Below are 22,738 nucleotides of genomic sequence, written 5' to 3' on the forward strand. Positions count from 1 at the left end.
GCAGCCTCTCGTGCACTTGCTGCGGTTACGCGTACGGGACTGATCGCAGACGGTTGATCACCGGCAACGTAGCTAAGCAGACTCGCGTATTCCGAAAGACAAGGCTGACACCTGGCTCCGGCCTAACAGGTGACAAGCTGGGGGCTACACCTTGGTCATGAGGAGCGAGCGGGAGCCGCCGCCGGCCGCACTGAGGGGGAACCGGAGCAGTGACAGCCGAGATGTGGAACTGAGCGGGACGGCGACCACCGCCAAACACCGGGAGGAGCGGAAGGCAACGCTAAGCAAGGTATAGTAGAAGGTTTAGTGAGCCTTCCCTGTATTATGTACTACTCCTGCGTGTGTGCATCTCCTCCGCTATTATTCAAGGGACCAGCCTGTGATTGGCCAGTGACGTCACGTGACCGGTGCCCATCTTCTGCCTCTTCACTGTAGATGTGCGGAGAGTCACCTGCCTGGGCACTGGGTGTCTAGCCAGGTGTGGTAAAAGAGCTATGGAGGCAAGCAGGCCATACCAAAAGTGGCATTTCAGCTGCAGGTCTTTGCTAAGCCTGGAATATGGCTGTATACATAAGTGTAATGTGTAGCATGGACATGGTCTGCTGGCAGCTGGGGTTTGTTGTAGAAATCAGGACAGCAACAAATTGGCGGCTCACCTCAGCCTGGCATTCGTATCCGCTTCCGGACTGGCCGGTCGTGCCACCGGTCCAATAGGCAATAATAGCAAAGGAAATGTCCAGCGCAGGATAAAGTCAAACAGAAGCTTTATTAGGTGATCACATGGAGCACACAGGACACCAACGCGTTTTGGGTCAAGCTGGACCCTTAGTCATGGCATGACTAAGGGTCCAGCTTGACCTGAAACGCGTTGGTGTTCCTGTGTGCTCCATGTGATCGCCTAATAAAGCTCCTGTTTGACTTTATCTTGCGTTGGACATTTCCTTTGCTTTTGTTGTAGAAATGGTAAAAGTGCTGCCATCTATGCCACTTGACACTGTTGTGCCTATAAATCTCCTGTCATTTCGTTACTTTACATTAAGCACCACCTATAGAAAACCAATGATGAACAGGCCAGAAAAACATAAATGACAAGGTAAGGGTAAGTTCACATTGAGCTTGCTCTATTCAGTCAGCAAATACATTGGCAGCCTGTCAAAAAGGGACCCGACATATATAAGCAGATGGGAACCTAGCCTTACATTAAGAAGAGAAGATGCCCAGCTCCTGGTGGATCCAACAAATGTACCAACTTTATTGAGAATTCTTTGTACAATAACAGACATGTAAAAGGGCACAGAAACACTGACGCATTTTGTACATTAGCGCTTAGTCATGGTTTATTGAAAACATAGAAAAGATTACGGGCGAACGGCGCTGTGGATCCGGGCATGGTATGCATCAAACTGATTAGCCCCCCCCCCCCCCCCCCCCCAGCCAGTACCACTCGTTAGTGCGGGGGGAGCAAGCTGGCAGTTTTCCTTTAAGGTACACAAAAAGTCAAACTGGAGCAACCAATGGGTGAAATATTCATATATATATATTCTAGCTTCTCCGTAATTACAGGTACCATAATATAATAAAAAGGTCCTAAACTTAATACGTATGCGCTAGTTAAAGCATTACAGAGTAACTGCATACCAATACCAATAGAAAATAGCATAGAAGAGGTATAAGAGCTCCTTATATGAGTATTTTTTACTATGTGCATTTATATATCCCATTTTGTAGAATTAATATACGTATGTATATTGGTATATATGAACTACCGTTATGATATAAACTTATCTGCTGCTACTATGAAAAGATGTTTTTTTTCCGCTGTATACCTCTTTTATGCTATTTCCCATTGGTATTGGTGTACAGTTTCTCTGTGCTTGCTGGTAGTAAGAAAATATTTTTTACTAGAATGTATGCATTGTGTATAGGTCATTTTTATTGTATTAAAAATGACAGAGAAGCTATAAGATATATGGGGGACATTAATCAATGATGTTAGCCCTTTTTGATGTGTATTTTATCTTTATGCATAATTTTGCGCAGTGTTACTCATTGCATCTTTTTTATGCGTCTTCTTGGTGGAACATTTTCAGATGTTGTCTATTGTTCGTGCACCATGGAGCGAAAAATGCAGTGGACACTAATTTATTACCTGCACAAGGTTTGTTTCCACTGTTAAACTTTGCCCATTGCCGACATTTTCAACGCAAATATAGAACATCAAGGAGCACACGTACCAGCCGCCTGCAGACTCCTGAAGCCAGACTACTACTACCCTCATCATGGAACAGACTCCTTTCCATGATGGGAGTAGTAGTTCCCTGACTGCGGCAGTCTGCAGGCGGCTGAAGAGGCTACATTAGTGTTTGTACTACTACCCCCATCATTGAATAGAGTCTGTTCCATGCTGGGGGTAGTAGTAAAGGGGCTGAGGGATTCATTGCACCAGGTCTCACTTCTGAGACCCAATGCGATCAGCAGTTATAAAGCAGGGGAGCCGGCGGCATGCTACGCTCCCCTGCGATGTATATACTACTGTGTAAACTTTCATTTTGAAATCCCAGGACAGGAGCCCTGAATGGCCGGTGCATTGCCGTGGAATGAGATTTGCCATAGAATGAGATGGTCCGCCTCCATCACATCCTATTGGCTCTCTCTTGTCACGTGACATATTTAAACGTCACGCATCGATGCGCACAGCAGTGTCAATTTGGCTATCACAGGGAGAGGATCTCCTCTCCCTGTGATAGCTGAAGCTGTACGGAGCTCTCATTGGCCTCTGTGGCCCGACAGAAGTTCACACATGTACGCAGCTCATACGGCTGCCTCATATACATTTACTGTTGATCCACAGCGCTATCGGGATCCCGATGCCCGATGGCGCTGTCATCAGTGTGCGTCCCCGCGAGCGCCCCACGCCCGCAGCTGTACTCCCCGTCCCTCCGTAGCTCTACTCCCCGTCCCGTTAACGCTCAGGGAGCGGGGGACAGAAAGTAGAGCATCGGGCGCAGGTTAAGTTATTCGCGTAGTGCTGCGCATGCGCAGTACTACTTTACCTGCGCCCGATACTCTACTTTCTGTTCCCCGCTCCCTGAGCGTTAACGGGACGGGGAGAAGAGCTACGGAGGGACGGGGAGTACAGCTGCGTAGGACGGGGAGTAGAGCTGCGGGGGACGGGGAGTACAGCTGCGGGGGACGGGGTGTAGAGCTGCGGGCGTGGGGATCCTGATGACAGCGCCATCGGGATCCCGATAGCGCTGTGGATCAACAGTAAATGTATATGAGGCAGCCGTATGAGCTCCGTACATGTGTGAACTTCTGTCGGGCCACGAGAGCTCCGTACACCTTCAGCTATCACAGGGTGTGGAGATCCTCTCCCTGTGATAGCCAAACTGACACTGCTGTGCGCATCGAGGCGTGACGTTTAAATATGTCACGTGACAAGAGAGAGCCAATAGGATGTGATGGAGGCGGACCATCTCATTCTATGGCAAATCTCATTCCACGGCAATGCACCGGCATTTGACCCCCAAATGAATGTCCCCCATGCATATATATATATATATATATATATATATATATATATATATATAAAATAATTCATTAGCCCCAGTGTGATTATAGTAATTCATTGGCCCCAGTGTTTTTATAATAATTCATTTGCCCCAGTGTGTTTATAATAATTCATTGGCCCCAGTGTGTTTATAATAATTCATTGGCCCCAGTGTGTTTATAATAATTCATTTGCCCCAGTGTGTTTATAATAATTCATTTGCCCCAGTGTGTTTATAATAATTCATTGGCCCCAGTGTGCTTATCCATAATTCCCCTCCCGCTGCCCTGCTCCACATCTTCTTGGAGCAGGGCAGCAGCGGGACATGGGCGGCAGTGATGAATGAATTAATGAAACCTACATGTGGGACATGTCGGCTTCATTCATTCATTCACTGACACTCAATCCCGACATGTCCCGCTGCTGCCCTGCTCCAAGAAGATGAAGAGCAGGGCAGCGGGAGGGGAATTATGGATAAGCACACTGGGGCCAATGAATTATTATAAACACACTGGGGCCAATGAATTATTATAAACACACTGGGGCAAATGAATTATTATAAACACACTGGGGCAAATGAATTATTATAAACACACTGGGGCAAATGAATTATTATAAACACACTGGGGCCAATGAATTATTATAAACACACTGGGGCAAATGAATTATTATAAACACACTGGGGCAAATGAATTATTATAAACACACTGGGGCCAATGAATTATTATAAACACTCTGGGGCCAATGAATTATTATAAACACACTGGGGCAAATGAATTATTATAAACACTCTGGGGCCAATGAATTATTATAAACACACTGGGGCAAATGAATTATTATATATACACTGGAGCCAATGAATTATTATATATACACTGGGGCCAATGAATTATTATAAACACACTGGGGCAAATGAATTATTATAAACACACTGGGGCCAATGAATTATTATAAACACACTGGGGCAAATGAATTATTATATATACACTGGAGCCAATGAATTATTATATATACACTGGGGCCAATGAATTATTATAAACACACTGGGGCAAATGAATTATTATAAACACACTGGGGCAAATGAATTATTATATATACACTGGAGCCAATGAATTATTATATATACACTGGGGCCAATGAATTATTATAAACACACTGGGGCCAATGAATTATTATATATACACTGGAGCCAATGAATTATTATATATACACTGGGGCCAATGAATTATTATAAACACACTGGGGCAAATGAATTATTATAAACACACTGGGGCAAATGAATTATTATAAACACACTGGGGCCAATAAATTATTATAAACACACTGGGGCAAATTAATTATTATATATACACTGGAGCCAATGAATTATTATATACACACTGGGGCCAATGAATTATTATAAACACACTGGGGCAAATTAATTATTATAAACACACTGGGGCAAATGAATTATTATAAACACACTGGGGCAAATGAATTATTATAAACACTCTGGGGCCAATGAATTATTATAAACACACTGGGGCCAATGAATTAATTATAAACACTCTGGGGCCAATGAATTAATTATAAACACACTGGGGCCAATGAATTATTATAAACACACTGGGGCCAATGAATTATTATAAACACACTGGGGCCAATGAATTATTATAAACACACTGGGGCAAATGAATTATTATAAACACACTGGGGCAAATGAATTATTATAAACACTCTGGGGCCAATGAATTATTATAAACACTCTGGGGCCAATGAATTATTATAAACACACTGGGGCCAATTAATTATTATAAACACACTGGGGCCAATGAATCATTATAAACACTCTGGGGCCAATTAATTATTATAAACACACTGCGGCCAATTAATTATTATAAACACACTGGGGTCATTTAACCCCAAGGACTCAGCGTTTTTCCGTTTTTGCATTTTCATTTTTTCCTCCTTACCTTCTAAAAATCATAACTCTTTCAATTTTGCACCTAAAAATCCATATTATGGCTTATTTTTTGCACCACCAATTCTACTTTGCAGTGACATTAGTAATTTTACCAAAAAATACACGGCGAAGAAAAAAAATCATTGTGCAACAAAATTGAAGAAAAAATTTCATTTTATTACTTTTGGGGGCTTCCGTTTCTACGCAGTGCATTTTTTTTGTAAAAATAACACATTATCTTTATTCTGTAGGTCCATATGGTTAAAATGATACCCTACTTATATAGGTTTGATTTTGTCGCACTTCTGGAAAAAAATCATATACGTTTAGAATTGTCATCTTCTGACCCCTGTAACTTTTTTATTTTTCCGCGTACGGGCCGGTATGAGGGCTAATTTTTTGCGCCTTGTTCTGAAGTTTTATCGGTACCATTTTGGTGTTGATCGGACTTTTTGATTGCTTTTTATTCATTTTTTTATGATATAAAAAGTGACCAAAAATACGCTATTTTGGACTTTGGAATTTTTTTGCGTGTAGGCCATTGACCGTGCGGTTTAATTGATGATATAATTTTACAGTTCGGACATTTACGCACGCGGCGATACCACATATGTTAATCTTTATTTTTATTTATTTATGTAAAAAGGGGGGTGATTCAAACTTTTATTAGGGAAGGGGTTAAATGACCTTTGTTAACTTTTTTTTTCACTTTTTTTTGCAGTGCTATAGCTCCCATAGGGAGCTATAGCACTGCACGCACTGACCTCCTATGCTGATCCCTGCAAAGCCATAGGTTTGCAGGGATCAGTGAGATAGGGGCTTGATTGCTCAAGCCTGTAGCTCAGGCTTGGAGCAATCAATCGACGATCGGACACTGCGGAGTGAGGTAAGGATACCTCCGCCTGCGTGCCAGCTGATCGGAACATCGCGATTTTATCGCGATGTCCCGATCAGCCTGACTTAGCTGCCGGGAAGCGTTTACTTTCATTTTCAGACGCGGCGGTCAACTTTGATCGCTGCATCTGAAGGGTTAACAGCGCGCGGCACAACGATCTGTGCCGCACGCTGTTAGCCAAGGGTCCCGGCTATCGTTAGCAGCCGGGACCGACCAGGTGTTTTTTCACACAGGTACGCCCTGAGTCCTTAAAAGGTTAACTATTATAAACACACTGGGGCCAATTAATTATTATAAATATGCATACATTTGCGGGAGCCCTGAATGTCTTCCGTTAGAAAATACTGCATGCACCGTCTTTTCTCCTGTCCCAAAAAAACGGAACAGGAAGCAAACGTGTGCAAACGGGTGATAAAGGATTGTAAAAAAATGAAATCCCATTGACATCAATGGGATTATTTTACAGCTGTTTAAAAATTTACCTGTTTAAAAATTATCAAACGGATTGCAGAACAGGCATTTATTAACGGATACAGACTGCCGTGTTAACGAGCCCTAAGAATTCCACTGTAAGTGTAGGGAGGGAGAAGGAGGTACGGCTGTTAGGTCTATGTATATGTGTGATCATGTGTATGCAGCAGAGCTGAGTGTGTGATTGTGTGTATGCAACAGATCTGAGTGTGTCATTTGTGTATGCAGCAAAGCTGAGAGTGTGGTTGTGTGTATGCAGCAGGCTGAGTGTGTGATTGTGTGTATGCAGCAGAGCTGAGTTTGTGATTGTGTCTATGCAGCAGAGCTGAGTTTGTGATTGTGTGTATGCAGCAGAGCTGAGTGTGTGATTGTGTGTATGCAGCAGAGCTGAGTGTGTGATTGTGTATGCAGCAGAGCTGAGTGTGTGCGTGGTCATGCTTACACATAATCACACATTCAGCACACAAATTTCTGCTACATGTACATGATCACACACTCAGCTCTGATACATGTACACAGTGTTTGCCAAATCAGGGTGCCTCCAGCTTTGGCAAAACTGCAACTCCCAGCATGCCAAGTTTTGCAACACTTGGTGGCATTCTCATTGATAAACACTGATATAGAGGTAAGGGGACAGATTGTTCAGCTAAATTACATATTTTTTAAACCCAGACATTCTGTGTACTTTATAAAGATTTATGATTTTGTTCGACACACTGCTGCTCCAGCACTTCTAGCTATGTGAGCAGTGTACAGAGGGAAATTGCCACAGCTCTGTGAAGTGTGAGGTAGAGAAGGAGTGCACGGTAGAGCGAGGGGGGTTGCTTCTATGTTTGCACAAAATGTATCAAAGGACATGCACAACTGTTGTCAATTTTGAGCAAGAGTGTAAATTAGACAAGCAGTGTAAAGGGGTAGATCTGTGTCTACAATAGACACCTAATGATAAATCTCCCCCAATGTGTGTATTAGGGCGGCAGCTAACCATTATTTATAAAATGTAACATTTTTGGCCATATGCGGTTTTCCCACCGGAACTAAAACCGTAGTGTACCACGGTTTTAGGTCCGGTGGGAAAGCCAAATACAGGGCAAAAATTAGCTGACCGGAGTCGGTGTTTCACTCCGGTCGGCTCATTGAAATGAATTGCATATGGGGCGCATACGGCTGGGATACGGGAGTGCCCGGTTTTCACTCCCTCCAGCCGTATATGGTCCCGAATTGCTGAAAACGTAATGTGAACCCAGCCTAAGTTAGATAGAAATAGCATTATATATCCCATGACAAATCTTTGTGCCTGTTGTTTAGCCATGCAGAAGCCAGTGCCACATTGGTCCATTGTCCATACATATAGTCAATGCAGTGGCAGCAGGACTGCAGGAAGTACAAGGAGGCTTTTCAGAATGTGAAGGATATCATTAGCGCTAATAAGAGCAGCAGATTTGTCTTCACTGCAGACATATGGAGCAGCGTAGCCTGGACGAGAAGCATGGATGGTCCAGTATCCACTGCACTGGCCACACTTTGCAGCTGGTAATAATGGTGCATTGAAGAGTTGAAGAATTGAAAGAAATAACTGTCAGTGGCCGGGACTAGTTTCAGTGGCAGGGACTAGTCAGTGGCAGGGACTAGTTTCAGTGGCAGGGACTAGTTTCAGTGGCAGGGTCTAGTCAGTGGCCGGGACTAGTTTCAGTGGCAGGGACTAGTTTCAGTGGCAGGGACTAGTTTCAGTGGCAGGGACTAGTTTCAGTGGCAGGGACTAGTTTCAGTGGCCGGGACTAGTTTCAGTGGCAGGGACTAGTCAATGACAGGGACTAGTTTCAGTGGCAGGGACTAGTTTCAGTGGCAGGGTCTAGTCAGTGGCAGGGACTAGTTGAACACTTTAGAAGAAGGAAAGGCATCTTGAAGGAGAAGCAGATGGAGATGGGTACAGTGGAGCACTTACTACATGGTTGACAGACTCCTTGAACAAACGTGGCCAGTAACTGCAACCCTGTCAGAACCATCAGAACCTAAAGTCAGAAAAATGGAGTGTTCTTGAGGCACCTTCTACTGTGAGGTCCAGTGAGTCTATATCTTTTGAATATTTGGCCATTAGGTGCTTCCAATCCACTGCAACCAACCAGCTTCACAGCAGATGGAGTGATATCCTTCCAGAACAAGTCCATAATCCTGTCGTTATTTCCGCAGCGCTGGACCCAATATTTAGAACATTTAAGTTTTTTAACACCTAAGAAAAATGCTAAATGTGCAGGCAAAAGTCCATACAGAGCTGCTCGCTCTAAGAAATGAGATCATGGAGGTGCAGCAGAAAACAACTTCTCTTGCAGTTTCTAGTTCTAGCCAATCTTCATTTTTCTGTATTCTAACACAAAAAAAAGGAAAAAAAGGAAATCCATCTTTTTTGCATTTCAGCCATATGCATTTGCGTATACTTGCTATCTACTACTAGCCATAGTATAAGCACGATTTGGCACAAGATCACTTTGAATCAACTTCCCATTAAACATAGCTTCATGTGTGATACTATCTGCAGATATGAGGTATCTCAGCCTGATATTATATATATCACTTACTGCTGAGCTAGTGTATTACTACAATGCACATACCCCTATGTGTACAGGGGTATGTGCAGAGCATTGCATCCTAGTGTCTGTAGTACCGCCATGTGTATAACAGTGTAACAGTGTGTATGTAGTACAAATACACTGGTATACACATAGAGGTATGTGCAGAGCATTGCACCCTAGTCTCTGTACTACAGACACTAGGGTGCCATGCTCTGCACATACCTCTATGATAGTATGAATGAGGAAGTAACAGTGGCTGCATGATACAGTAGGATCCTGGGCGCATTATACAGTAGGATCCTGGCTTACTGGCGGCAGCAATACGGGTGAGGTCCTCCAGGGCAGGCTGCAGCTCCACATAAAATGGAGTGTGTATCTCATCCATTTAAAATACTCCAGTTTGTATTTTCAGAGCATACATTAAAGCTAGGGATGTCCCGATACCATTTTTTTGATATGGTAGACCGAGTACGAGTACCGATACTTTAATTCAAGTACTCGCCGATACCAAGTACGAGTACTTTTATTTTATAGGGAATCTGACAGCAGGGTGACCCGGTTTCTGGCGCTGCTTACCGTGATGATATGTGGGTCCTTATTGTGTACAATGGAGGCGGCTGCTGTAATATGAGCCAAGATTTCTCTCTTCTCCATTGGACAGAACAGGGAATTTGCATTGGCAGCGAGACCGATGTCTCCGGAGCAATTGTGCTGATGTTCACATGCAGAGCAGCGGTAGAAACCTGGTCACCGGCACTATCTACCTATAAATTCAAGTTAGTGCAGGTGACTCTGCTGTATGATTGCCTTTAATAGTAAGGAGTATCCCCCTTTAGACATTAGCAGGGCCCCCCTTTAGATGTTAGCAGCACCCCTCCCCCTTTAGACATTAGCAGGGGCCCCCTTTAGACATTAGCAGGGGCCCCCCTTTAGACAATAGCAGCACCCCTCCTCCTTTAGTCATTAGCAGGGGCCCCCCTTTAGACATTAGCCGGGTCTCCCCTTTAGACATTAGCCAGGTCTCCCCTTTAGACATTAGCCGGGCCCCCCCTTTAGACATTAGCAGGGCCCCCTGTAGACATTAGCAGGGCCCCCTGTAGACATTAGCAGGACCCCCCTTTAGACATTAGCAGGACCCCCCTTTAGACAGCTAGCAGGGCCCCCTTTAGACATAAGCAGGAGCCCCCTTTAGACATAAGCAGGAGCCCCCTTTAGACAGCTAGCAGGGACCCCCCTTTAGACAGCTAGAAGGGACCCCCCTTTAGACAGCTAGCAGGGACCCCCCTTTAGACAGCTAGCAGGGACCCCCCTTTAGGCAGCAGGGACCCCTTTAGACATTAGTAGGGCTCCCCTGTAGACCGCAGCCCTCACCCTTGTAGACAGCTCACCTGCAGCTGTCCTCTGTCGGCTGCTGCCGCTCCGCTGCTCCGTCCTCCCGTCGCATCATGGCGATCTATGGAGGAGCATGTGACACGTCACTCTGCTTCCTCCGTAGCGTTACGCTGGGCGCAGGGGAGGAGGAGTGACGTGTGTGTCACATGCTCCTCCATCGATCGCCATGATGCAGAGGGGAGAACCGATGTTAGTGAAGATGGGGACACAGAACGCTTCAAGACACAGTTTTCTTCACTACACCGGGCAGCAGAGGGGCAGCAGGTATCGGACATGGTATCGGGGACATTGAACGAGTCCCCGATACCATGGAAATGGCCAGTATCGGCACCGATACTAGTATCGGTATCGGGACATCCCTAATTAAAGCCTAAATGTCAGATCCCACAAAAAAAAAAAAAAAATCTTTTATATGTTACTCAGTACCTTATCTTGATCATGTACATGTAATTTTCATGTCTCTATCACCGATATTTCACCTCCCCCTCCCTCACTCTGCTGAGTCACTGCTCTTTGATGAGCATTGCAGCCATGCTCTGTAACCCTTTTTTCTCTGGTTTTATGCTGTACACACACACACACACACAATGATTATTGGAGATTGCCTGTACTCTACCACCAAAGACAATATGGTGAGTGTATAACTTACATCTTCCTAAATTTTTGCAAAGGTTTAGTGGCATAAAGTACAGTGTTTTTTTATGCATACGTTTTCTGTCCCTATGTCATTCATGTGTCCTTTGCCAGTCCTGTAATGCTGGGACTTGTAGTTTTGGATTATTTGGAGTTTGGATAACTCTTTTTACATGAGTGTTGCCTTCAGCTGTGTGCCTTTGCTAAACTACAACTCCCAGCATGCCCAGCCATCCTTTGACTGTCCAAGCATGCTTGGAGTTGTAGTTTTGCAACAGCTGGAGGCACATGTTTGGTAAAACTGTGTGTTACAGCAGTGTTGCTTTAAGCCGTGTTACTCCTGCAGCCTTGTCAATCAGCCATCTCGTGTCCATGACCCTTGGACACACTCATGCTGCTGTGGGACTCATCATTGGTGGGATTTTCAAAGGCAGTTTTCTTTAATAAAATGTGGAAAAAAAAATGTAAGAAGTATATTAGAATTTTTTTTGTTTTGCCAAGATGTACAACATATAAAACTTTTTTATATCTGACAAAGCCCACTTAAACGTAACATCACAAACACATGGCCAGAGGGATAAGGTGTTTAAACATGTTTTTCTGTGTTCCTTAACACACTCTTGACTAAGCGCTAATGCGGAAATGCGTCTGTGTTTCTGCACCCAATCGCATGCCTATGACTTTATGAAGAATTCTCAATAAAGCTTTGTTGGATCCATCAGGTGCCAGACATTTTCTCTTGAATCTATTCTGTGAAGCCGGAGATGTTGCTGGAGGATTGACAAGGGAAAGATGAGCTGTGATCTCCTGTAAACTGTAACCTTACGTTAACTTCACATCCTTTCTGCATACACTTGAAAAAATAAAAGGAAGCTGGGGTGTACTGCAGAGTATGGACAGCGGGCCCATTAAGTTTAACCAATAACATGTTTGGCCCATTTTCCAAATGTACAGTGGTCCCTCAACATACGATGGTAATCCGTTCCAAATGAACCATCGTTTGTTGAAACCATGGTATATTGAGGGATCCGTGCAATGTAAAGAATAGGAAGTTATACCTACCTCTCCCCGCCACTCTGGACCGTCACCGCTCGTCACCGCTGCCCTGGATGTTGCGCTCCATCGCTGTCGCCGTGTCCCCGTGATGTCCCCGCCATTCCGGAACGTCTCTACTGCCTGAGATCGTTGCTCTCACGTCGCACGCCGCTCCTATTGCATGATGGGACGGCGTGCGCGGAGACGTGATGACGATGATGGAGAGCGCCGGCAATGGAGGGGATCCCGAAGAGGACGCTCCGGAGCCCCGAGGACAGGTAGGAGACCATCACCGGAGCACACGGGGCACCGTAAATGGCTATTCGGTGGCAGCTGAAGCAGTCTGCACTGCTGGATAGCCTTCTATGCGATGGCCCCTACATACAAAGGTATTGCATGTTGAAATTATCGTATGTTGGGGCCATCGTAGGTCAGGGGGGGGGGGTCACTGTATAAAATCACTTTATAATGTGGCACAGAAAAGCATGTCTGTCTGCGTTTTTCAGTCAAACAAAATAAATATTCACATTCGTAAAATGGGCGATCAATCAATTCAGCTCAATGGGCCGTTGTCTATTTGTACGCTGAAAGTATGTGAACTTAACATAAGGCTAGGTTCACATCTGCATTGGAGCTCTATCAAAGACCCCTTTTCTGAAAAATGGAGCCAGAAGGTCCATTGCACAATGGACCCCAATTGGTCCCAACAGTATTTGCACAACCATTTGTACTTTGTAATGGCACCTTTCGTTTTACCATAAAATGTACAGTGCAACCAAAAGAATATTATTTGTGGAGGGAAATTGAAAAGAAAAAAACACAATCTCTGTGTTCTGTGAATCAATATAATTATTGTACTACTTTTTTAAAAAAAAAAGTCAAACTTTTTAAACAAAATAAGTAAGTTAAAATTGCCCTATTTTGACTGCATACGTGCCTATATGAAAGCTTATTTTTGTGCCATGATCTATAGTTTTTATAAACATCATGTTTTAATAGTTAGGACATTTTTGCATGTGGCAATACCACATATCTGTGTTTAAAAAAAAAAAAGGGGGTTATTTTCATTTTTATTAGGGGAGCGGATTATTTTGAAAAAAAAATAATGTTTTAGGTTTTTTTTGTATGTAACCATTAGATTGCTAACACTAACATTTTAACATAGTTTGTAAGGTTGAAAAAAAGACAAGAGTCCATCGAGTTCAACTAAAACCCTACTATGTTGATCCAGAGGAAGGCAAAAAAAAAAAAACCATGAGGCTGATGCCAATTGCCCCATGACAGAGGAAAAATTCCTTCCCGACTCCAATATGGTGATCAGAATAATCCCTGGATCAACGTTCTGTCTTGAACTTATTTATTGAGTCAGACATCACAACATCATGTGGCAGAGAGTTCCATAGTCTCACTGCTTTTACAGTAAAGAACCTTTGTCTGTGATGATGGCGAAACCTTCCTTCCTCTAGACGGAGAGGATCCCCCCCCTTGTCATGGCTACCGGTCTAGGTATAAAAAGATCACTAGAATGATCTCTGTACTGTCTGTTCATATATTTGTACATTGTGATCAAACCTCCCTAAGACGTCTTTTCTCTAAACTAAATAACCCCAAGCTTGATAACCTGTCTTGGTCCTGTAATCCTCCCATACCATCAATTATCTTTGTCGCCCTCCTCTGAACCATCTCCAGTTCTGCCATGTCCTTCTTATACACTGGAGCTAGAGATGAGCGAACTTACAGTAAATTCGATTCGTCACGAACTTCTCGGCTCGGCAGTTGATGACTTATCCTGCATAAATTAGTTCAGCCTTCAGGTGCTCCGGTGGGCAGGAAAAGGTGGATACTGTCCTAGGAAAGAGTCTCCTAGGACTGTATCCACCTTTTCCAGCCCACGGGAGCACCTGAAAGCTGAACTAATTTATGCAGGATAACTCATCAACTGCCGAGCCGAGAAGTTTGTGACGAATCGAGTTTACTGTAAGTTCGCTCATCTCTAACTGGAGCCCAAAACTGGACACAATACTCCATATGTGGTCTGATATGTGGTCTGGACACAATACTCCATATGTGGTCTGATATGTGGTCTGGACACAATACTCCATATGTGGTCTGATATGTGGTCTGGACACAATACTCCATATGTGGTCTGATATGTGGTCTGGACACAATACTCCATATGTGGTCTGATATGTGGTCTGGACACAATACTCCATATGTGGTCTGGACACAATACTCCATATGTGGTCTGATATGTGGTCTGGACACAATACTCCATATGTGGTCTGATATGTGGTCTGGACACAATACTCCATATGTGGTCTGGACACAATACTCCATATGTGGTCTGATATGTGGTCTGGACACAATACTCCATATGTGGTCTGATATGTGGTCTGGACACAATACTCCATATGTGGTCTGGACACAATACTCCATATGTGGTCTGATATGTGGTCTGGACACAATACTCCATATGTGGTCTGATATGTGGTCTGGACACAATACTCCATATGTGGTCTGATATGTGGTCTGGACACAATACTCCATATGTGGTCTGATATGTGGTCTGGACACAATACTCCATATGTGGTCTGATATGTGGTCTGGACACAATACTCCATATGTGGTCTGATATGTGGTCTGGACACAATACTCCATATGTGGTCTGATATGTGGTCTGGACACAATACTCCATATGTGGTCTGATATGTGGTCTGGACACAATACTTCATATGTGGTCCATATTTGGAGCATTACTCATTGTTATTAGCGATCTCATGCCTCAGCAGGCTCTATCATCAGATTGGACCCAGGACCCGCACGGAGCAGGTGAGCGGACCTCTGGCAGGAATTCAAATCATTCTAACCTCCGTGTACATGTTTTGGGGGTGCTGATTGGTTAGGGGAACAGTCAGCGCGGCATTTAAGTGCCTTGATCGCTATTGATCACTGCATTTAAGCGGTTAGTAACAAAAATAGACAGGATCACTATTGCCCTTCATTGACTGTGCGCACACAGCTGCTGATAGCAGCCATCCCTCACAGTCTGTAAAGTGAGCGCAGCTCCTACACTCACTTCATAGACTCACTGTACATTGTGACATACATGCACTAAGGACCAAGTTCCCATGTCCTCTGGGTTAATAGGGTCTGCCTGCTGTTTATTTAGGATTAGCAGGATTTGAGCGAAAAAAAAAATCTTTTTAATTTCAACTGATTCAGCGTACTGAGTTCTGATGCAATTGTGAACCTAGCCTGACTTATCTTCATGATGTTATTTTTTAACGTATCCTGAACTAGCCATATGTGCAGGTCTTTAGGGCTGGTTGTCTGACTGCACATATCATGACAGGGAAGGAAGTACCATGGACAGCAGCTCATGTCTAAGCTTTGAGTTTCTTTTACCACCTCTTCTGTTTAAATCAGTTAAGAATTGTGGCAAAAATACAACAGTTGCCAAATCTAAGAAAACCACTGTACATCTCATAAGTTTTACATGTAACATCTTACTGGTGTGTTTTTGTTGTACAGGTAAACTATATATTATCCTGTTACTTTGGTCGGCATCTCTACTCCTTGTCTGCATTAGTTTACATACATAAGGCCTGAAAACATAAATGGTTGATTCTTGCAGTCACAACAAAACTTATAACAGCATCAAAATATACATATCAGTACATAGTCACGTAGTACTGTTGAAAAAAGACACGGCTGTCTGCCAAAAGAGCTAGAAGAAGTAATATTTCTTTTTAATGATTTGAACACATTTTTTTACTAGAGTTTTGTAAATATGGTCCAAAACCATTTTCTCCATAGGTATTTACTTCTACTGCCTCTTATTATGTATATTACTGGCTGCTGCCTCCCATTTTGTCAGGGAAGCTATCTGTTATCTGTTCTTCCCTCTTCAGAACAATATTCTCAGCTGATAGATCAAGTCAACAGAAAAAAGGTCAGCTTTTTTTTAAATTAATCCACACACTGCAAAAATTAAAATTAAACCATACTCACCTGTCCCAATTTCCTACCACTGCTGTTCCAGTGGTGCCTCGTCCAGGGGCTCTTTGTTTCTTTGTTATATCTAGTTTGTGTAGGAACTGGCCACAGGGTTGACCCTTCTATGCCAATGATTGGCTGAGCGGGCATTTTCTGGATGTGGCAGGTAACAGGGACTGGACACTATTAGACTGGCAGTGGAGGGGGATCAGTGCAGATGTGTATGGTTTATTTTGTATTTTTGTAGTACTCAGACTCATTTCTAAAAAAAAATAGTTGCCCTTTGATATGGTCATTAATAAGCTTAAAATATTGTCCTGAAGTGTAGACATAAGGGCTGGAGACACAGCCGATTGCTTCTCTGACAGGACAGAATGCAGCAATTAGCACATCAAAACATGTAAACGTACGGTAAGTGAAAGAAAGCAGAAATTCTGATAAAAATCTATGGAGAAAGTGTAGCATAATTAGTACAAGGCAATAAGAAAAAAATAATGCATTCAAAGGTGTCCATACCCTGTAAAGATGCAGTTCATTCTGCAAGCATCACATTATAGAGAAGGAGGAGTCAGGCAGAAAGATATATAATTTTGTAGGAAACATCTTAAGATAACATGTTGTTTATTCATGGAAATCTCTGCTCATTCTGGGCTAACTAGTCAAATGGGCTGTTGGGTGTGCTTAAAGGGGTTCTCCGGTGCTTACACATCTTATCCCCTATCCAAAGGATAGGGGATAAGATGCCTGATCGCGGGAGTCCCGCAGCTGGGGACGCCCGTGATCATGCACGCGTCACCCCGTTTGTAATCAGTCCCCGGATCGTGTTCGCTCCGGGACTGATTACGGGCGACTACAGGGCCGGCGGCGTGTGTAGTCGCCAGTAGTCTGTAGTCACCCGTAATCAGACCCGGAGCGAACACGCTCCGGGGACTGATTACAAACGGGGTGCCACGTGCATGATCACGGGGGTCCCCAGCGGCGGGACTCCCGCGATCAGGCATCTTATCCCCTATCCTTTGCAGGGCTGTCCGGTAAGGAGGTGGTCCGGTGAGGAGGTGGTCCGGGCTGCTATCTTCACCGGGGGCGCCTCTTCTCCGCGCTTCCGGCCCGGAATAGAGCCGTTGCCTTAACAACGACGCATCTGCGTCGTTGTCAAGGCAACGTGACTATTCTGAGGCCGGGCCCGAAGCGCTTAGAAGAGGCCTCCCCGGTGAAGATAGCAGCCCGGACCACCTCCTCACCGGACCACCTCCTTACCGGACAGCCCTGCAGGACCGGACCAGCGCCGAGCGGAGGTGAGTACTCAGAACTAAAGGGGGTGAGAGGGGGCTGGATGATGTTGAAGGCCGCAGTGGTCTTCAACCTGCGGACCTCCGGAGGTTTCAAAACTACAACTCCCAGCAAGCCCGGACAGCCGATGGCTGCCCTGGCTTGCTGGGAGTTGTAGTTTTGAAACCTCTGGAAGTCCGCAGGTTGAAGACCACTGCGGGTGGGGGAGTTCACTCGAGTATAAGCCGAGGGGGGGTGTTTTCAGCACGAAAAATCGTGCTGAAAAACTCGGCTTATACTCGAGTATATACGGTATATGCTGTTATTTTTATTACAGTCTATAGTGTTCTACAGTTTTCTGTGTTATGTCTTGTACAGGTGGTAATACGTCGTCTTCCACCAGGCATAAGTAAAGAGCAACTGGAGGAGCAACTACACCCTTTGCCGGCATATGATTATTTTGAATTCTGCACTGCTGATCCCAGGTAACATTTATGTACAATTTAAGAGGAAGTAATGCGAGATATAGTTTTACATTCAGTTCCAACATGATCTGTTGTTTGTCTTACTTTGCTATATGATATGGGTGTATTCTTACTTGACAGATGTACACAGCAGTGCGCTGTGGCCAAAAGCAAAACCACCTGCATTTTAAAACACATTGCATGGTATTTTAAAGTGTTTTTGTTTTTATAAACAGATGGCCGGCACTGCATGACTCTACTGCTTCAATGCACCTTAATAAGCTTATACGGGGTTGCGATAACTTCACAGTATCTGCTTTGATGATCCAAGAGTCCACAGTCCAATAATATAACATAAAAATTTAAAGCGGCACCCACTAGCACATTTTCATCTTCAAGCTTTTTAGATCAAGTGCGGATATTCATCGTCCTGCCAGAACAGACTTGGATGCCATTGTGTTCAAGGCGGAGTGGTTACTGCTGTTTCTCACTAAACGGACCATGCCCACCCCACAGAGTTTAAAAACACAGGAGGGACAGGATAGTGAAAAGGCCCTATGCAAACTTGAGGCACATTGGATATTAGGAACATATGCCCAAGATCTAGTTGGCTTCGTGATAGGATTGATATGGGAGTATTTTTGTAAAATTGTAAATAGTGTTTTACAATTTGCCGTGTTAGCTGCCCCTTTTCTGATGTCGCTGAGAGGGTGTTTACTTTACCGTTAAAGTCAGCAGGGTGAGCATGGTCCGTTGAATCACTGTTTAGTGCAAAACCTCAGTAACCACTTAGCCTTGAACACATTGACTTCCTCTATAGCAGGATGATGTATTTCTGCACTTGATCTGAATAAAGCTTGTCAAAAAAATTCTGGTGAGTCCCAATTTCATTTCTTATGTTATATTATTTAAAAATGCGATTCAACTTATAGAAAAACTCCATTGAAAAAACAGTAAAATTTGGAAAATGTTTTCTGTCCACATGGCACATTCCAAATGTTATTGTTTTACCTGAACATTAGTAAAAACAACTTTCTGTTTTTCTTCTCTTCAATTACTTTGAAGCCTATTCCCACATCTCTTCTCAAGAGCTTATATTAACTTTAGAAACCCAGATGACATCATTCTCTTCAGAGATCGATTTGATGGATTTGTCTTCATTGACAACAAAGGTTAGAAATGTTATATCTTTGAAGCTGTATATCCTTGTTTATATTGGCATACTATTAGCAGTAAGAATCAGTATCCTATTAACTGTAAGAGGTGAGTCAACGCACAAGAGACATTACAAGATATATTCTGCTCTGCAGACTCCTGCTCACGCCAAGGCATAAGATCAATATGTCAGGCTCAATACTGATTAAGTGGTGTTAGGTTATGTTCTTGCCTTGGATTAAATCCATTTATATTACAAGAAGATCAATGGCAGAAATGTGAAGTTTGCTTTTCTGTGAAGAATATATGGCATGGCGCCTATGCTACATAGATTTGTTGCACTACACTTGAATGGGTCATGAAATATGCCATTCATTTGCATTAAATGTGGTATGTGTAAATACAAGATGTTCACCCTGAAGTGCACACTGCTCTTACATTGGTTTCAGTCTTTGGCTATCTTGGCCTCTTGTTTGCATCTAACTCCAGTTAGCAACTTCTTACTGGCATGGATCCCTGCAGCCGTCACTGAACCACAGAACGGAGCTTGTTGTAGAACGGACCCACCATGTGGAGAGACCTAGCATATTGCTCAGCTACATTTCAGAGAAAATACCCTTTCTTAAGCTTGAGAAAGGGGGCTGACCCCAAAACGTAGTGTTTTGACTTAGGAGTGTAGGTCACCGTGATCGATGCAGCCAGTCACCATCCTCGGTGGTCACACTTCGTACTTCGGGCATCATGGATCACTGTACATGAGCGGTGATGCCAGGAATACAGACCATTACCATCAAGACTACCTGCAGTGGTCAGACTCCCCGCTATCCCCTATCCTAAGAATACGTTTTTGTATCCCGGAGTACCTCTTTAACATTTTATATTCTGGTAAATTTTGGGGTTGCTAAATCAACCTATTATCCACCCCACCTCTGACTCCTGTGTACAGACATGCTTGCAGCCAGTCTGAAATTATGTAAACTGTAATTGAATTACACTAAATATGGCAAAATAATGCTATGCTAATAACACCTATGACACAACTTCCCAGGCCAGGAGTATCCGGCTGTTGTTGAATTTGCACCCTTTCAGAAAATTTCCAAAAAGAAACTGAAGAAAAAAGACACAAAAGCTGGAAGCATTGCAGATGGTAAGTATTTTCTATTAAAGGTATGCAGCCTTCTAATCTCTGTTAAGATATTTAGAATGAAATAAATATTAACTACTCTCAGACCGGGCTTATTACACAGTAACTTCAAAGCTATAAAGTTTTTTCTTGTTCAGGTATTCAAGTATTTTTTACAGCGGGCAAATGGAAAAAGCAAAACAAACATACATGACTTTTATATAGTCCATAGAAGCAAAGTCAGGACTGCCACATACCCTCTTTTAGTCAGTGTGACGAGCAGCTTGCTCACCTATGATTATCCATCTTTCTGTTTCAATTCTAGTGCTCAATCCATAGAATAAACATTCATAATAATCCAATAGAATGAATAGTAGGATGGCACTCACTTTGTTTTCAGCAGAAATTCTGTTTACTAAAACAGTCAAGTCAGTGATTCAGACAATGGCAGACGGTGCTGCCAAATATTGTGCTGCAAATTAGTTGTTTGTGCCACTTTAGTTTCCAAGATATTGGGCTTTAAATTTGCGGAACCCCGCCCATGTTCCATTCCATATTCATAAAGAGTACCTCTCATCACAAAAACTTTTTATAAGTTGTCAATTCTAATACCATGTCATTAAAAAATATATATATTTATATATTTATTTTGACTTGTAAAAACTGACCACTAGGGGTCTCCCTACATGTCCTGGCCGCAAGTCTCATAGATTTCAGACTCATACATGAGTCCTAACTCTCATAGTGCAGCCTGGACATTGACGAGCACAGCGTCAGTCAGACAGACAGGGGCGAGCACTGTGCACGCTGCATGGCGCGGCTCAGCTATATTGAACACTGCCTGCAATGAGCAAGCTTTGAAAGAGGATTATGAAGGAAATACTTGGTGAAAGTGAAAAAGAAAAACTGCGGGGTAGTAGGTAATGGAGAGGCCAACATACCAGCAGCATAATATAAAGCAATGGAGATAGTGGCAGGTACTCTTGAAAATTGTTTAAACAAATTCACCATTCGTTTGTCCTGGTTTGTAAATATAGGAAAGGAAGGATTAAAATTGCACCAGAAAATTTTAAATGTAGCCACCAGAGAGGTTAATGTAGCATTAAGGGGATTAATGTGTAAAAATATGGATTAATATAGCACACACAGTTTTAAAGGAATAGTTTAAATAAATATTCCAAGCAGAAGTGCCTGGCAGAAGTGTTAAACACTCTGGAGTCATGTATCAACCTAACTTTAGATTGAAAAGCCCGTGCTGTCTCGAGGCACCTTTTGTACCGCATGTACTAAGCTAGATTCCCTGGCGTAAATGGCTGTTTTTCCCTGGTGAATCTTGCGGGAATTTTGTGGGCTAGGAGTTGGAGTTTTAATACTAGCATATTATTTGCGCCAGGATTTATTATATGCAACTTTTTATTGTTCAGAAGTCTCACAGATTTGCACACTGCCCATGCCAGTCAGGAGCTGGTCTTAAAGCCAGGGTCCTGCTGGTGTGGGCTGTGCGCAGAATTTATTATTCTATGCATGGAGCATGGAATGAGAAATTATGTGGGATGTGCTGTATACAGCTGTGCATAGCGCACGGCTGTGTACAGCAATGTAACAGGCGCCAGCAGAGTACATTATACAAGAGTTCACTGTACAGGAGCAGGACTGTATTAGTCGTGCCCAACAATATATGGCCAACTGTTGTTTTTGGCCCTCCCCAGACTAAAGAATGTCAGCCTGTTACTGCACAGGAGCTCAATTTTTCATAAATAAATTGAAAATGTGTGGGGTTCCCCCATTTTCCGAAAAAGCTAGATACCAGCCAAAGCAACAGCAGGAGCCTGACATTAGCAGGTGGATGAGGACCATTGTTTTTGGCCATCCCCAGCCTAAATAATGTCAGCTTGTTACTGCCCAAGCCCAGGATCTCAATTTTCTACACTCTGTGTCTCTTAGTACTCAGCTCTTCCCGGTACTAATGGTGAAGGTTAATTATGGGGGAGGGGGGTAACGATAGCTGTTTGTAGGCTATCTCTAAGCCCGGCTTATTAATTGACACCATTAATCAGACAGTCTTCCCTAAAAAGCTTGTAGAGAAAAGTTAAAAAATAAACCACATATTTGAAAAAATATTATTACAAAAAATTTACCCCCACGCAACCCTTGCTAGCCATTTTATAAAAAAAATAAAAACTGTTGTTCAGTGACGTAGTCTGCCAATTCACACAGACTTCTCCTCATACAAGCATCTGAAA

At 43.3% G+C, this 22,738-nt stretch overlaps 1 protein-coding gene across 7 annotated transcripts in view; it reads left to right on the plus strand.

Moving 5' to 3' along the window:
- The first annotated feature begins 8 nt into the window (after nt 1-8).
- The window catches only part of UPF3A (UPF3A regulator of nonsense mediated mRNA decay), a 64,506-nt gene continuing 41,776 nt past the window's right edge, over nt 9-22,738 (plus strand). For 5 of the 7 annotated variants that reach the window (XM_056555996.1, XM_056555998.1, XM_056556000.1 and 2 more), the window contains exons 1-4: nt 9-289; nt 18,132-18,238; nt 19,283-19,389; nt 20,421-20,519. In XM_056555996.1, coding sequence (XP_056411971.1) covers nt 158-289; nt 18,132-18,238; nt 19,283-19,389; nt 20,421-20,519 — 445 coding nt within the window. In that variant the 5' untranslated portion in view covers nt 9-157. The remainder of the gene's footprint in view (nt 290-18,131; nt 18,239-19,282; nt 19,390-20,420; nt 20,520-22,738) is intronic. The other 2 variants (XM_056555995.1, XM_056555999.1) reach the window with 2 other exon arrangements.

This window comes from Hyla sarda, chromosome 2 (genome assembly GCF_029499605.1).
Source record: "Hyla sarda isolate aHylSar1 chromosome 2, aHylSar1.hap1, whole genome shotgun sequence".
Taxonomy (NCBI): domain Eukaryota; kingdom Metazoa; phylum Chordata; class Amphibia; order Anura; family Hylidae; genus Hyla; species Hyla sarda.